The sequence below is a fragment of the Dendronephthya gigantea genome, unplaced genomic scaffold (assembly GCF_004324835.1).
Source record: "Dendronephthya gigantea isolate DGI-Jeju-01 unplaced genomic scaffold, DenGig_1.0 000030F, whole genome shotgun sequence".
Lineage (NCBI taxonomy): Eukaryota > Metazoa > Cnidaria > Anthozoa > Malacalcyonacea > Nephtheidae > Dendronephthya > Dendronephthya gigantea.
Genome location: NW_021163040.1, coordinates 419,753 through 435,064, shown reverse-complemented (window position 1 = coordinate 435,064; position 15,312 = coordinate 419,753). Strand labels below are relative to the sequence as shown.

General features: G+C 36.6%; 1 protein-coding gene and 1 long non-coding RNA gene across 2 annotated transcripts; both read right to left on the bottom strand.

Annotated features, from left to right (window-relative positions):
• Positions 1-461: 461 nt before the first annotated feature.
• LOC114524229 (epithelial discoidin domain-containing receptor 1-like) lies at positions 462-5,590 on the bottom strand. The gene is made up of 6 exons (XM_028545369.1): positions 5,468-5,590; positions 4,663-4,816; positions 3,774-4,310; positions 3,302-3,355; positions 2,054-2,404; positions 462-1,272 (listed from the first exon to the last, which is right to left on the bottom strand). Exons 3-6 carry the CDS (start codon positions 4,243-4,245, stop codon positions 1,154-1,156), a joined length of 996 nt encoding a protein of 331 aa, XP_028401170.1. The 5' UTR covers positions 4,246-4,310; positions 4,663-4,816; positions 5,468-5,590; the 3' UTR covers positions 462-1,153.
• A 141-nt stretch (positions 5,591-5,731) lies between these two features.
• Positions 5,732-14,036, bottom strand: LOC114524228. The gene is made up of 3 exons (XR_003687085.1): positions 13,737-14,036; positions 8,470-8,555; positions 5,732-5,782 (listed from the first exon to the last, which is right to left on the bottom strand). It is a non-coding gene; the product is annotated as an uncharacterized LOC114524228 (long non-coding RNA).
• Positions 14,037-15,312: the final 1,276 nt, after the last annotated feature.

The window sequence follows — 15,312 nt, the reverse complement described above, 5'->3', positions numbered from 1 at the left end:
GCATGCTAATTAATTTCGCACCGACATTGTTCATGCAAGGTTGTGCTTTTCACCGGTGGATTTCAATCATGAACCTTTCTCAAAACGTGTTTTGCACGGACGTATTTTTTACGTCTGGACATAAGTCTAGACGATAAAAACTTTTGTTTGCCATGCATTAATATGCAGAATTTTGCCTTTAGAAGCTATGTCAAATTCCCAGGAGCAGAAAGGCTTTTGTGCTTGTGAAAAATATATGTAATATATGTACAAAGCTGACAATATTTTACGCATCCAAGGGCTTAGCGTAGTGTTTAAATTATAACAATAGTTTAATTTCTAAAGGTCTTCTTTTTTTTATATACACCCTGTATAACAAAAGGTGGGCTTGATAAATGCATGCATGGTTGAATTCTCTTTGTTTTGTTTAACGTGGTGCAGACGTGAAAATATTCTTATAAGGACCCCCTATTCGTTCATTGTTCGATCTTTTTAAACCTTGTTTCGCTTTTTATCTGTGGTTTAGCTTCCCCAACAGTGATGTTTCTTAACAGCATGTTTATTGTGTAAAAGTAAATTATTTTTCTCACGTTTTAAAACAAACAGCCATGCAGAATTACATAACCCAAAATATTGGCTTATAAATTAGTCTGAATATGAATGTTGAATATACGTAGACCTTTTTGCAATCGGTAGAGTTAATTGGCTGTTCGTTTCTCAATTTATCTACAATTTAATGATTTACACGAAATTAAGTCCTCTTAATTAACATATTAAATCTAGAAATAATTAAGCCATGAAAAACCTTCCGCCATGAAATTACAAAGGTTAGTATTAGTATATATTTATATTCTATACCATGCGATAGTGATACTGATATTCACGCATGGTTTCTTCAAATATAACATGCAAGGTTATATGTATAATTTGACGGAGAGCTTTAGATCTTGTTAGAGTTATTTAGAAATATGATAATCATATTGATGGCAGGCCTTATAGCTAATTATCGTCTAAAATAAATCATGCAGGGAATAATTGCGTTTAATTTAAAGGCAACAATGGAACGAGTTTCTGCATGTACATATTTATCTCTATTTATATTTTAAAAGACTTGTAGGTAATTATATAAGTTGTATCTATAAGTCGCATGTTAGTTAACTCTAAATAAGAATATTTACACATCCAGTTGCACGAGATCCAAGGCCTTTTCTGGAACATCGTCCCCTAACTTTTTATCATCCCAAGATTTCGTGTTGTTCATCATGACCATGTTGTTCATTTTGTGCTTATCCACTGAAAAACAATCATATGTTCAATTAAGTCAGACATGCAGTAACTGATGATCAATTTTTCGCAAACATTTCCTTCAGGTAAACATCTTTTAAGTTTGCCTTCTCAAATGATTACACAATTTCACTTGACACTTCACGAGAATTTACGATGAAGCAAAACTTTGCGCTTTATTTTTGGTAATTGTTAGAACTCGACTGTGCAGGGTGTATAAAAAAAAAACTGCAACCTTAATAATTCCCAGGCGCCTACGATCTTTTGTTATTGAATAGGAGGGAACATATTTATACACCCAGTATAATGGATTCACTTGACCGATGCCCTAATATCAACAAGAACTTACAGCATCTACTATACATTGTGCTGATGCACTAAGTGGTCAAAGACGTTGAAATTAATTAAAAACTGAATTCAACAACCTCGAAATTCACAATACGAAATTGGAGGTGCAAAGAAAATTGCCTCGTTTTGACCGGGAAATAACTGAATTACACGAAATGGACACTTTAACATGCCCTCGGCTAAATATTGAGTTCATAGGTTTAATTTTTACATAACAAGCCATAATGACCAGAAATCAATATTTTTAAATTTTATCCGGCATTTAATTCTTGCTGCATGTTATGAACTGAAGAAAGGTATCATTGGGAAGCTTAATAACGGCTCTTCCTGTCTCCCATACTGAAGAATTAAATCATTAAATTTAATACATCTTTTTGCAAACATCTGTTAATTCCGTTTCGTTTTTTTTAAGAAACCTTGCATAGCTGAATTCTCTACTTACGAGATTTAAACCAAGGCTGGTCTCTGGGTACGTCGTTATTCATTTTCCTCACCATCAAATTCTCAACATCCTCATCGGACTCGCTTGATGAACTGTAATGCCTCGGTTTCTTGCCCTCTTTCCCCTGCAATGTTCCTCTCTTCAACGAGTTCACGATGCGGTTAACATTCCTTATCGGATATTCACCGTCTTCGCCTTCTTGGTGCACTCTCGTCAGCCATATTATGAATAGCACGGTGAGTAGTAACAGTGCTGCGCCCACCGCAGCCATTGCAATAATACCCTGCAGACTCAAGAATTTGTTCGTTTCCTTCAGTTCACGTTCCGTTTTTCTTACAGACGGAGTATTTTCTGAAAATATGATAAATACGGTAAATATTGTTGAAGCGATAAATTCTAAAAATTTGAAATACAAAAAGGAGAACTTTGAAAGGAAATGCTAGTAACAAGAAAAAGCATAAGAATAACAGAGAATAACATTTTGTAAACTCAAGATATGGGCTATTGACAACAAGACAAGAACTGTACGGTGATATTTCAACCTCATTTTAAAGTCAAACTAGAATATCACAGTAAAATTCTTCTTTTGTCCCCCATAGCTCATATCTTGCGTTTACAAGATGTTATTCTACGGAGTATTTTTTCTTGTATTTCATTGAAATTGTCTGCTTGCATTAAAAACCCCATTTTTTTAATGCTGATAAGTTTTAGAGACCCAGATGGAATATCAGACTTGTCCGTGTATAATGACCAAACTCGTCCCCAGGGCCTTTTGGGCCTCTTGGGATCGGTCGTTAAAAATACCCACAACTCGTGAGTATTTTGAATAAGCATAAATGAACAGAATCAAGGTAAAATGCCCTGGGAACGAGTTTATAATGGAGACGAATGTCCCTCTTTAGAGAATGCCCCCCCCCCCCTCTCTCCCCGCAAAAAATCTTAAAAGAGGCCGTGACGAGTGATGATATAGCCAATTTAAATGAGGAATTAAAACAATCTTTATGAATATGATCAGTTCATGCATTATCAAAGTCAAGGAAAAATTGTTTGCCTCTGTTATGAAAATTCTTTATTTAAGCATTCGCATTGAGGTTGGTATGTTACAAAGGGGATCAACGCGTCCTTTGCTGGATGATGGCATTCTCCTCATTTAAAGACACTTGGAGAACCTGATACACATCTCCCGAGGCATATAACAGAAGACAAAATCAAGCTAAATGGTATAGCATCCGCCTAACTTAGGTTTACCTCTTCCTTTCGTGGGTGTCTCTTTATTGGTATTGCTTTCACCTTTGTATTCCTCTATAGACAAAAATATAACGTTTTTACTTTAGGCAAAGGAGATAATTTTATGAGATTGGTATGACTTCTTTATTGATATAAAAGCTTAATCTTTCACTTTTCCAAAACATCTTTCGACACGAAAATAGAGGGCTAATTAAACAAAGAATATAGAGATAAATTAATAAAGCCGTGTTCGGAATGGTTGTACATAAGGTAATCATGACGGAATGGTTTTAGGCAAAAGTTCCCTTTTTCCCATTATTAAAGAGGTCATCGTTTGGTTGATTTAAAGACAAATAAACAATATAATTTTATCAATAACATCAGTGAGTCATATGGCGCTAAAATGTTCAAGGTAATGATTCGTGGGGAAAAATACCTCAAGGCGAACATTTAAAAGAGCTGTACACTTCAGACTATAATAAAGTTTACCTACCAGTCGCGAACCTAATCTCACTTAGCACGATCCATTTTCCCTCGTAAGAGAACTCGCAGTTTAAATACTTTCCAATATGTCCGTGTAAATCTACTTCAATCCACATACTCTGATTTCTTTTCATTTTTATACCATTACTTGGATAGAATACAAATTTCCTTGAGAAGTACGAACCATCCATGCTGAAGGCCACGAGCAAGTTTTTAAAAACCCTCACGTTGCCTGGTCTATTGTTGCCATGAAATAAGATCTTATGGAATCGTCGTGGATGCTCAAATTCGAACAATATGGACGGCTTCAAGTTGACGAGATCGTACCAACCAACCCATTCGAAGCTCTTGCCGTTGCCATTATCCAGCCAGAAGGCGTCGCCGCCAACATCACCGTCTGTAAGTTGCCCTAATCCCCCCTGTAGAACTCCAAATCGTCGCCCATAATGCTCCACAGTACCGTCGTATGTTACATCGTTCATTGTCACCGCTGTATCGTTGAAACCACGAATGTTGCCTTGAGCTGATTGATAGGAAACCAGACCGTCTTCAATTAGAAGAAGAGGAAAGTGAAATGTTACTGAATGGAAATACAAAGGTTGACATTACATACCGTTTGACCAACACGCGCATAGTAAAGTCGTTTAGCTTAATGCTTGAATTCTCATTCTGAACCATATGAACTTGAAAATGTAAACAAACCGCTAGCATTGCATTATCTGCGGTCGGTATACTTAATTACCTATATATGAACAAGCTTTGCTATTGGTTGATAATAACAATAAAACACAGTGAACTATAGAAATTGATATTACAAAACTCGTTCATATTAGGTAGATACTTACTCATTATTTGCCAGCTCAATTTGATCTTAAAGTTCGTAGCATTCTACTCAGTACCTTTGTTTTCCCAATCGCATCCATATAATTCTAGCCTTGTGCACCACCTTTCGCCCACGCCTCCAAGGACAACAAATCGGAGATACCGAAGAATGCGAGATCCTTTAAATCTTTTGTGTACGATGGAAATGTTATCGCTGTTACCCTCGAATGTCTATAGTGATGTGAAAGAAATAATACTTCAGTGAGGTATTGCAGTGCAGCATAAATACCCCAAAGAATTATTCGCGCACAACGGAGAAAGCTCTTTGCAAGTTCATTAATCTCAGCCGCGTGGACAATCATAATCTTTGCATAACCTCAAGATTGTCAAATCACTCAGTCACTCATACAAACGCTGCTTGATGCGGCTCTCTCGGTAAATTACGCTTGCTTCACTTTTGAGGTGTTCAATCGTGCTTTGGGTCGTCAAAAGAATAAGCCCTACCTATAGGAGGCAACTCTATATTCTTTTTTTTGGCAAATAATTAATTTAAGATATTTTTCTTTTCAACCGAATCAGAAAGGAATTATTGTTTTATATATTGTTGTTGACCGCAATTTTCTTTGAAAATTCCAACCAGATGAGATAAATTTAACTGTATACATAGAAACCATTTTCTAATAGAAGAATTCATTGAAAATGTAGGGAGGTTAAACCTTTTCTTAACTAGCGCTAGCTTACATCAGAAGGTTGGCTAGGCCTCAAAGATTGTCGCAGGGATCGCCTTTGATAGAAACCGCTTTCATTTTTCCGTTTCTTATTTTTCAATAGTATTTGCTGAAGTCTATAAATGGATAGTAAAATTTTTAGAAAACCACCTACCACAATGTGACTGGTGTTAAATGGTAGTCTCTTCACAAAATTTCGCCAGTGTTTTTCTGCTTCTCTTCTCTTGTACTGTATGGTAAAATTTGAAACGTATCCACCGCCAAAACCTTGAATGCCTATCCAAGTTACTTTTTGATTTCCCCCAAGTCAACCTCGAGAAAGGCCCCAGAACCATTTCGCGATGCGACGCACCATGCCGAATTTCCTCCAAAACGTGCTTGTTTTGGCTTATAAGAACCATCAAACGTAGAAGCAGATATCTGTTCGTCTTTATGTCACGCGAGGCCATACCCAAATTGTGATCACATTCTAAAGACATTTTGAACTATAGATTACCTAAAGTAACAAACGTAATTTTAAATTTGAGTTTACGGAGTAAATTTGAGGCCGATAAAGAATATTAAATAGCTTAAGCAAGTGACGAGCTCAAGTTTCGGTCAACCTGTACGTTGACCGGAAGAAAGTTTTTGTTTTTCACCAATCATAATCCTTGACCCTGTCTTTTAACGTTACTCGTGCCAACCAAGCTCACTAATATCTCGTAAGTCCCTCACACATTAGTACATTTTGTAATAAAATGACTAAATTAGTGTCTCTCTGGCTATACTAAAACTTGCTAGTAAAACATTAATTGGCACATTTCGCAAGTCTAATTTTAACAAAAAGGGGACAAAAACTGCGTAAAATACAATTGCTATAACTGTGTTGAATACAATTTTATACGATACGAAGCTCTCAATATTCTATACTTCGCTGCGTCAATTGACCTTTTGCATTATAGACTACTTTTTAACCTATGCAAATGAATGCAATCAAATCACCACAGATGAAAAGAGCGTACTAAAATTAGTAGAAGTGCAAAGTTTGGTTGCATTTGGTTGCCAAAGATTTGGTCATATTCGGGCAAAAATGGTAACAATTTCCGTTTGTAGTAAAAATGTATGCAAATTTGTAAACGTTGGAAGGCTATATTTTCCGAATTTTACAACTCGCAATCAGACTTTGCATTTCTACTAATTTCACTACGCTCTCTTGCATAGACAGAAAAGTAGTCAATGATGCAAAAGGTCTATATTTCATCGTTTGCAGACAATGCGTGTTGCATTGTATTTTTTTAAGTCAACAAACATTGAATTGTGGCTGTGAGAGATCAACATGCATGTTCTCCAGCTGGAACAAATTTGTCTGCTGCTCGTTGCGATAGCATTTAGCAAACTTTCAATAACATTTATTTTTCACTAATTATAATGGCTAAAAATGAATAGATCAGCTATTCACTTGCAATTGGCTGCAATTTTGGATGTTTTTGTAACGCATTATCGTAACCCGCGCACTACGCAGAAAATTCCAAATTGCTTTAACTTTTTCACCCCGTCTAAAGTCGTAACACGCAAAATGATATATCAGCACGTGCTTGACGTAAGACAACCAGCCCTCCCCCACTCGAGGACGCATGCGTTATACCTCCTGAAAGGTGTTGAGTGAGAGAATGTAGCTTGACTATCTATACACAAGCAGATTGAAGTAATAAAGCGAATATCTCGCTGATTATACCAGATCGTAATGTTAGACACCAGCGCCACGCTTCCGCACTACTCGTTAATTGCCGTCGGAATTGCGTATCGACTTTCATGTGGGTTTTTTGTCATACAAAAAAACACATGTTGACAGTATTAATGGAAAAGCAACATGTTCCGCAGGAGCGATTCTTAATTTGTTTGCCAAGATGTTTTTGGGGTCAAATTCTACAGTCATCATCTGTCATTTGTCATTTGTTTTTACTTTCACGATTTTCGTTCATTATATGGGACGTGCTGGTTGCTTTAATGCTTATTTTGCAAGAACATTTGGAGATCAAATCTGATTACGCTGTTTTTACTTATGTAGTTAGGCATAGCATTTTTTTCTTGAGAATAATGAAGTTTCCATTCACGTAGAAAAATGTTTTAAAAACCTAATTCGACATACGCAACATGCAATTGCAAGGTTTTGAAAAGCCATAAAATAACACCCATTAAACTGCTTTTTGAAAAGCCGGTACCTGAGCGGCACAAGATCTTGCAGGAAAGATGCGCCGCATGAAAACGACATGATAATACCGGTGCTTTACTTGAGGGGAGGTTTGTTCGTTTAAATTGTCATTTAGCGTGCTTGAGTATTTTCGGAAGTGGAATTGTAACCGACACACCGTGTAACTGCGGTAAGCTTTTTTTATCTTTTTCTATACTTTTTGATTGATTACAAGCCGACTAAAGGTCAAATTTGCTTGTGTTTTAGATACATTAGCATGCAGTTAGCTACATGTTATAACTATTTATCTAAGAATGCATTGGAATGTTCATCTTTTTCAATAAAGTCTTGAATATGCTGGGCTTAAGGGATTTTCCGTTCTCGCAAATTTTCTTTACAAGTAGAAATGTTAGGTCTCTAAATCAGCTTCGCGATTAAGTTTCTCGCAGTTCTTCAAGTTTCACACTAGTAATTTGGAATTGCGAGTAGAGAATTTCCTCTGCGCCTCGCGTGAGCCGCTCGCTAGCAATTAAACGCCGCTCAAAATCCATTTCGTGCAATAGCACGTGCGAAAATGGGTATTTACGACTCTCGAGATTTTACTCTCAAATTTCGAAAATTCACCAAGGCTCCGACGCTTCGGTTCTCGCAATACAACGCGGTTTACTGTCGCTAATTTAGAAATTGCCTAAATTTAAAAATTTGACCTAATTACTCCGGAAGCAATCCAGTATAGTGTAAACGGGCCAATATATACATATATATTAATGTAATCTGGTCGTCAACGTTAAAATTTAATCCCTGCGGTTCACCGCAAAATAACGACGACAAACCAACGTACGAAAATCCTAAAAAACTAAACGATAACACTATATATATGTTTCTTTTTATCACCTGGATCATATATAATATCAAGCTGAAAGGAGTGCGATAGATCTTTCCCATTCAGGAATGGGGATATTTTGCAACGTATGATGTACACATACCTTCGGTTTGAGATGCTGAGATCACATTTGCCCAAAGAACGACCAACCGTAACAGAATGGATGCTTGAAATTTGCCCATCGCTTCGCTAAACCAAATAGAGGTGCGATTAGGCTAGTTAGCGCATACATGCAGCACGAGTTAATAAAGAACTTGTTTTCGTTTTTAGCTAAAAATTCAATTCGACTAACATTTCTATATAAAAGCCTGCAAACTAAGTTGGTATACTTGGTTAAAACCCCAAATTATATATAACGAAGTATTTTGATACAAAGAGATTATTATAGCTATGAATGTGTTCGCTGCCTGCGGCGGGAAGTCGGTGCGAATAAAATAGGCATTGACAAGCGTGCCATAAAAAGCCACTCATTGATTAACAAACTGGAAATACAGAAATATATTTTCAAATGGCTCAAAATTGCTTCAACGTCTGCATAATAACTCGATAAATTCATGACGCCTTACCATTTAAAATTATAGGCTGTTGACTTCATCATCATAACCGCTATTGCATGGATGTCCTCAATCTATATTACTCTTGTTATTTACCCTGGTCTCGTTAAAATCGCTGTTTTATATTAAATTGATATACCCCCAGCTTGGAATAAACCTAACATCATGCATCCTCAGCTCGACCGTCAACATTCAATTAGCGTATATTAAAATAATAAAGGAATATTTTTTGCTAAACTATGTAAACTTCTTAACGAGAATACCTGTTGCAGCCTTCCGAAAATTGTGGATTACTTTCAAATTGAGTGAGCTCATTTGTGACGACAGAAGTCATCACGTCCGAGGAAATGTGTCGTATAATTCCTGTTGTGATTGAACTGGCGCCAAAAATATTTTGGTGAAGCAATTTGAATTTACATCGCAATTATGCCAGCACTATTTCGTTTTTCATTCCATCTCTCTATATCTTTGGCATTTTACGGTATTAAATCTTGGGCCCCTACGGCTTCAGCGTTGCTGAAAAACAGCAACGATTTTGTCCACCAATTTTTTTTTTCAAAACAATGTAAACGTCTTAACTAGAATACTTGTCGCAACCTTCGACATATAAGCTGCATGCATGTAGATAACTCATGAATTAAGTAAACTCGTTTATTACGATAGAGATAGTCGTATGTTATTACTTAGCTAAATTTTGTCTTTACATCCGCTAGGTGAGTATGCATGGTTCCTGTCTAGTAATACTGAATAAATGGATGTGACTCATGCAAAATGTGATTTTCACTGATTTGAGTCACCATGCAACACGTACTATACGACTTGTTTTCTTATCTGAAAGTCCGGAATTATAGACGCTTCTCTAATAGTACACCTATTTTGAGGCTAGTTTAGTTGAACACCCAAAGTCATTTTACATATCTTGACTTCGCGTCTGCAACCATATAATACCCGTAAAAACTCGGGACGAAATTATTGTTAATTGCCTAAGTTCTTTGTTTGAGTTCATTTGCATGAGCTTCGGCTCATAGTTCCAGTCCCCGCACAAAGCTCATCGCTGCGAGTAATTGCATCTAATTATAATTTACCGCGTAGTATTGTGGTTGGATTAATGAACCCGCGGCATGAAGCTTTGTGTAAGGTTTCAAATTCGGCCCCAAACTGTTGTTTCCTTGCCAATAGGATAAAAATAAATGCTAGGACTTCACCTGTGGCTAAATCTTTAAACTCTTATGACTTGATATCAGAAGAGAAAGAGAAAGGGATAATTTCAGACGGTTGTATTGGTATTGAAAAGCAGAACGTACACATGCGCGCTTTAATGATATTAATCAATGCTCTATTTTTTCGGGAAATGCTTAACTACGGCAAAGAGCGATTAGATCTTAGATTTATCTTTATCCTCGAACTAATCCAATTGCGGCGTAGAAAAGTCGCGTGTAGACAATCACGCAAATGAGACTTTCAGTGCAGTCAGCAGTGACATCGGGTTGCTTCGAGAATCGGGGACAGAACAACTGTACAAACTTACAAGCGGCAGAATGATATAACTATAACAAGAAAAATCGACAAATGTTGACTTCTTATTGAAACGCGCACACCAAGGTCAAAGCCAAGCATGTGGAGAATGCGCTATTAGTTATTTGGGTACTTTCCAAAAGCTACACTCTTAAATACCTGAGAACAATACTCTGCACCATGTGATTTAATCGATCATCCTTGATCTTCCTTTACTTTTTAATTAAAGCAAAAAGCACATTGCGGCCCAGCATGGCATGTATTCGAGAAGCTGGGCTTAATCGCGCATAATTTATATTGGCTATTTATGAAAGACTGCTTGCAGCATGCTGGAATAACAAAATGTTATCGCGGCGCGCGATATATAGATGACAGACCCTGCCGGTATAATATTGTGAAAACGTACGCCGTACGCAAAGCGCAAAGCGCAAAGCGCAAAATTAGCACATGTAACTAGTTTTCTTCAAAAAAGCGTGGGGATTAGATAGACTACACATGAAAATCAAAACTTCACAAAAACTCGTCATTTGCAGTCAATATTCTACCCACGCAGCGCACGCAGGTAACATATTAGGTTACACGCGGGTTTATACCGTCACCGACATAATCTTTCTTCTAGATTACCCACAAGCACAATTCACAATAGTAATCGCCGGCGACATAATTTGGGCGATTGATTTCAAAATGATCATTCCGACTGCGAGATTATATGTAAATGCGACATCTATTTCGGGTTGGTACATGCTGTGATTTCCTGATTGCCATTTTTTTCGTTGAAATGACGCACGTAGCCCAGCATGTGAATGTCATAGAAAATAGGCAATAGCCAGAGTTTGCGTCATCGAGCAGTTTTTACACTCAATTAATTCAAACCAAGGAACAGACTGCTGGGCGAAATGTTATCTTTCCCTGCATTTGGCATCCATCGATCAAATAATTCCTTATATATAAAGACGTCGAAAAGTCAAGACCTTTGGGTTTAAAGAACAAACAAATTCTAGCATTAGACGAAACAGAAATGCCGCAATATAGCGATTGAATCCATATTGTAGTTTGATAAAAACACGTTCTCTTTTTCAACTTTTACTGTTTTCGCTTGCTAAAGTTTTTAATATCGTCTACGCTGGATGTAATAGGAAGGAACCAGTAAGGAAACCATTTGTTATTTGTAAACAATATTCTTCCTACTGCGAGTACTGAGAGAGACCCCTGCATGAGGTTGGTGACTTATATTTCAGAATTTCAGTAAAACACAACTGGTGATAAAATGAATGATGAAATCGACAGTTATCTGAGTATACGTAAAATTTTAGCCGAGAGTGGACAAAATATGACTGGTTACAGTAAATATAGACCACAGTCTTGAGAAAATTACGTATACGGACAACAATTGGTGCAATAGCTAGCGACCAAATGTTATACTAATTTCCTTTTATAAATAAATGCATGTTTGCATTTTCTGATACGAAGGGTAAATCGATTTTTTACACTATGCCTGAATGAGCTGAATTAAAACTGAAAAAAAGTTTTTCTCGTATACCCACAAGACATATAGATCAGAGTAACAACATAGAACAGCCCTATATTATTATTACACAGCTTAATAAGCGGGTTTGATTAGACCGTACTGCTATCAGCGGTTCAGGTTTTTTTTTCAATCAGTCACAAACACAATAGTTCAACGAGATAACGAGATTTAGAGATATTGAATGGCAAATCCAAGCCGGTAGGTATTATGTAGTTTTAAATAGACAATATAATCCACAAGGCATTGCGCGCTTTTTGTTTACACTGTCCACTATTTTCTGGCTCATTGACAATCTTAGATACGCTATCCTACAAGAGGTATATTGGATAACATCATAACAGAAACATCAATGGCGACATGCATGAATGGTAAAATGTCACTCGTGGACACTCACGATTGGATCTTTTACTGCGCTTGCACCCCTTAAACGATGGCGCGTCTCTTACCTTAAACAATGACAGTTACAACCAAAAGTTAAAAGCTAAAGTTGGAGTTTTTTATTGGCCTAAAGCCCATGCACTCAAACTCACACTCTTTGAGTGTGACGGCATATGAATTTTGTTTTCAGTACTGATAAGTGAGAAAATATTTTCTTAATCAATGCAAAGATTGAATCAAGCTCTTATTCGAGTGAAATTTCCTCGATGGAAACGTTATGAGAAGATTGAGATTTCCCACCCAATATAGGCTTGAGTTTGAGTGAGCTTTTAGAACACAGGCGAAATTTGTAAAAAAAGTCTAAATCACTGTGGCATGAAAAAGCTGGAATAAAATTTAAGAGTAAGAAGAGATGCAGAATTTATCAATCATGTAAAATATATTAGGAGTCAGATATTGCCTATATGATTTTCTATATGATTAAACATGATTATTTTCATCTGAACGTTTTCAACAGATTTGGTTGTCTTCAGAAATTTATTTTGTAAACAGTTGTTTTAAATATATTGTCATAAGCACTTTCAAAGCCAGATAAGATTCTAATTGTTACAATTGGCATGGATAATTATGTGGGTAATAACCCCGCAAGGGGATCTGCATGTTTACATAGCTTCGCGTTAATGTGTTAACCAGACTATGGGACTTCGTCTTAGTTTTAATAAAAACAAACCATCGCCTTTGTGGCAAATGTTCCCAGACCTATTTCTTATAATATCCTTTAACTTAAAACGTCTAAAAAGGTTTAATTTGATTATTCTACGTACGCCTAGCCCCTAGATGACACAACTGTTTTTACGGTAATAGTTATAGGCTATAGGCAAATGTTTTTACGCATGCAGCAAATGTTCAAGACGTTTGTGAGTTTTAAAGCTTGTGTACAACGAAATACCCAGTTCAACAAAGTGCGTACATGAGTTTTAAACTTATGTTTTGTTTTAGTTTCGGCGGTCTTGATTGTCATCCGAATAATGAAATGTTATTATATCTTTTAATACATCCGTATTGTTCTGTAACCGTTTAATAATATAATAACTTATCTCTTGTAGCCTTGATATCAAATAGCACGTATGCACCGTTCTTACTTCTGTACAGTTATTAATTAAGCTGGCTATAATCGTTTCCTAGAATCCTCTCGCTAGTTGACGAATTATAGATGTTCTCCAAAAAGGCAAAGAAAGTTATCAAAGTTTCTATGAAGTTTAATATGCCATAACTGGTACAAAAGTGCAGTAACAAATTTATGCTCCCAGTGTAAGCTTTAATCAATAAGTTATCTGCATATTTTCTCAAAAGGTTCCATGGTCAGTTTGCAATATAGAGAATACCTTGACTTACCTTGATTCAATTAATTGTCTTTGCTTTAAACTGCTCTGACTTTCGTATTATTTTGAGTACTTTCAGTGACCATTCACAACAACGCTACGCATCTATTGCGCACTTTTAAATCTCGAACACACGTGGAAGCCTGCCAATACGCTTTATTGACTTAACATTTGTCTTGCCTAAACAAGTTCAAGTGCTTGTCCGTTGATGAGTCGAGTGGTCTTTTGTCCTTAATTACTTCTTACTTCCTAAACCTTAACCTCGTGCGAGGTTTAGGCCCGAAATACACACGAATGCGCGGAACTAGTTACGGAGAATCCACCGCGGCAAAACATGCGTTTTTATACAAACATAAAAGTGAACCCAACTGCAAGGTCAATGATCGGTCTGGCAGCGTTCTGGATTTGCGCCAGATCGATTGAATCGATCCACTTTTTATTAGCTTAGATGTGCGTATCTCATTCATTACTGCTGAGTTCTGATTTGCGCGCTCGTGTATAGGAATGCGGACATAATGCTGTTTAATGTCAAGTTAAACCAATTTCTTGACAAGCATGTGTATAGCAAATTTTTGTAAGTTCGGCGTTGTGAGAGGACGAAACTCTAAAGTAGCTAGTTATATGTATATCGGCGTTAGGTTGAGATAACAGAATGTAAAAAAACAGTCAAAGCTGCGCGTGTGTTTTGATTGCTCTCAAGACATGTTATACCAGTTAAAATGCGATTTACTATTTATAGCATGCACTACTGTTGTTCTGCACATCAAATATAGTTAATCTGAGAATACATCCTTGAACATGGCGAGTTTTTTTTCATGTATAACTGGCGCTTTCCATGGCAGCTTGACTGGCGTTATATATATATAGGTACAGTAAAGTGTGCTTTTCAGTGCACTATTTCTATATACTTACGCAGTTGACAGTTGTTAAGTCGGGGATAAACTATATGGTTGCTAGGTTGCTGAAAGATAAGAGCTACTAGCTATGCGTTTTTTCATCCACGAGTGGTATGTAAACAAAGCCGGGAACATCTTGCTCAAAGACAAATATTGATGTTCTTCTTATATATATGATATATAATTCCTGAACGTTTCCCGAATTTCCATGCCTTCATGGCTTAAGTGCTAAGAAGCTAGAATAGTTTTTTTATACTATCACAAAATTGTCAACTGAGAACATGTTGCCAGTAATACAATAATGGAACAATACTTCTGTGAATTGAAACTGTCGGAAGTACTAAATCACGAGATCATTCGTACTATAAAGCTATAAAAGGCGGGAAAAGGCGGGAAAAGTTGAAAGAAAAAATACATTAAAGGAATGAAAAGGCACAAAACAGCCATAAAATGGTCAAGTAATATACACAAAGGCATACAAAACGCACTCAGACTCCTTTTTTCTCCTTTTCCGTCACATTTCCAGCCATATTCTTTTGGTATATTAAGCATATTATCCGCGGCTTTATTAACCCAACACTAATGCATGTGTATATTAACGGAAAATCCAAACCGATCTATATAGTCACAAAATTGATAGCAAATGTTCAGTATATAACCAAGTGTGCACAGCTTGAATCGTAGAAAGTAGGA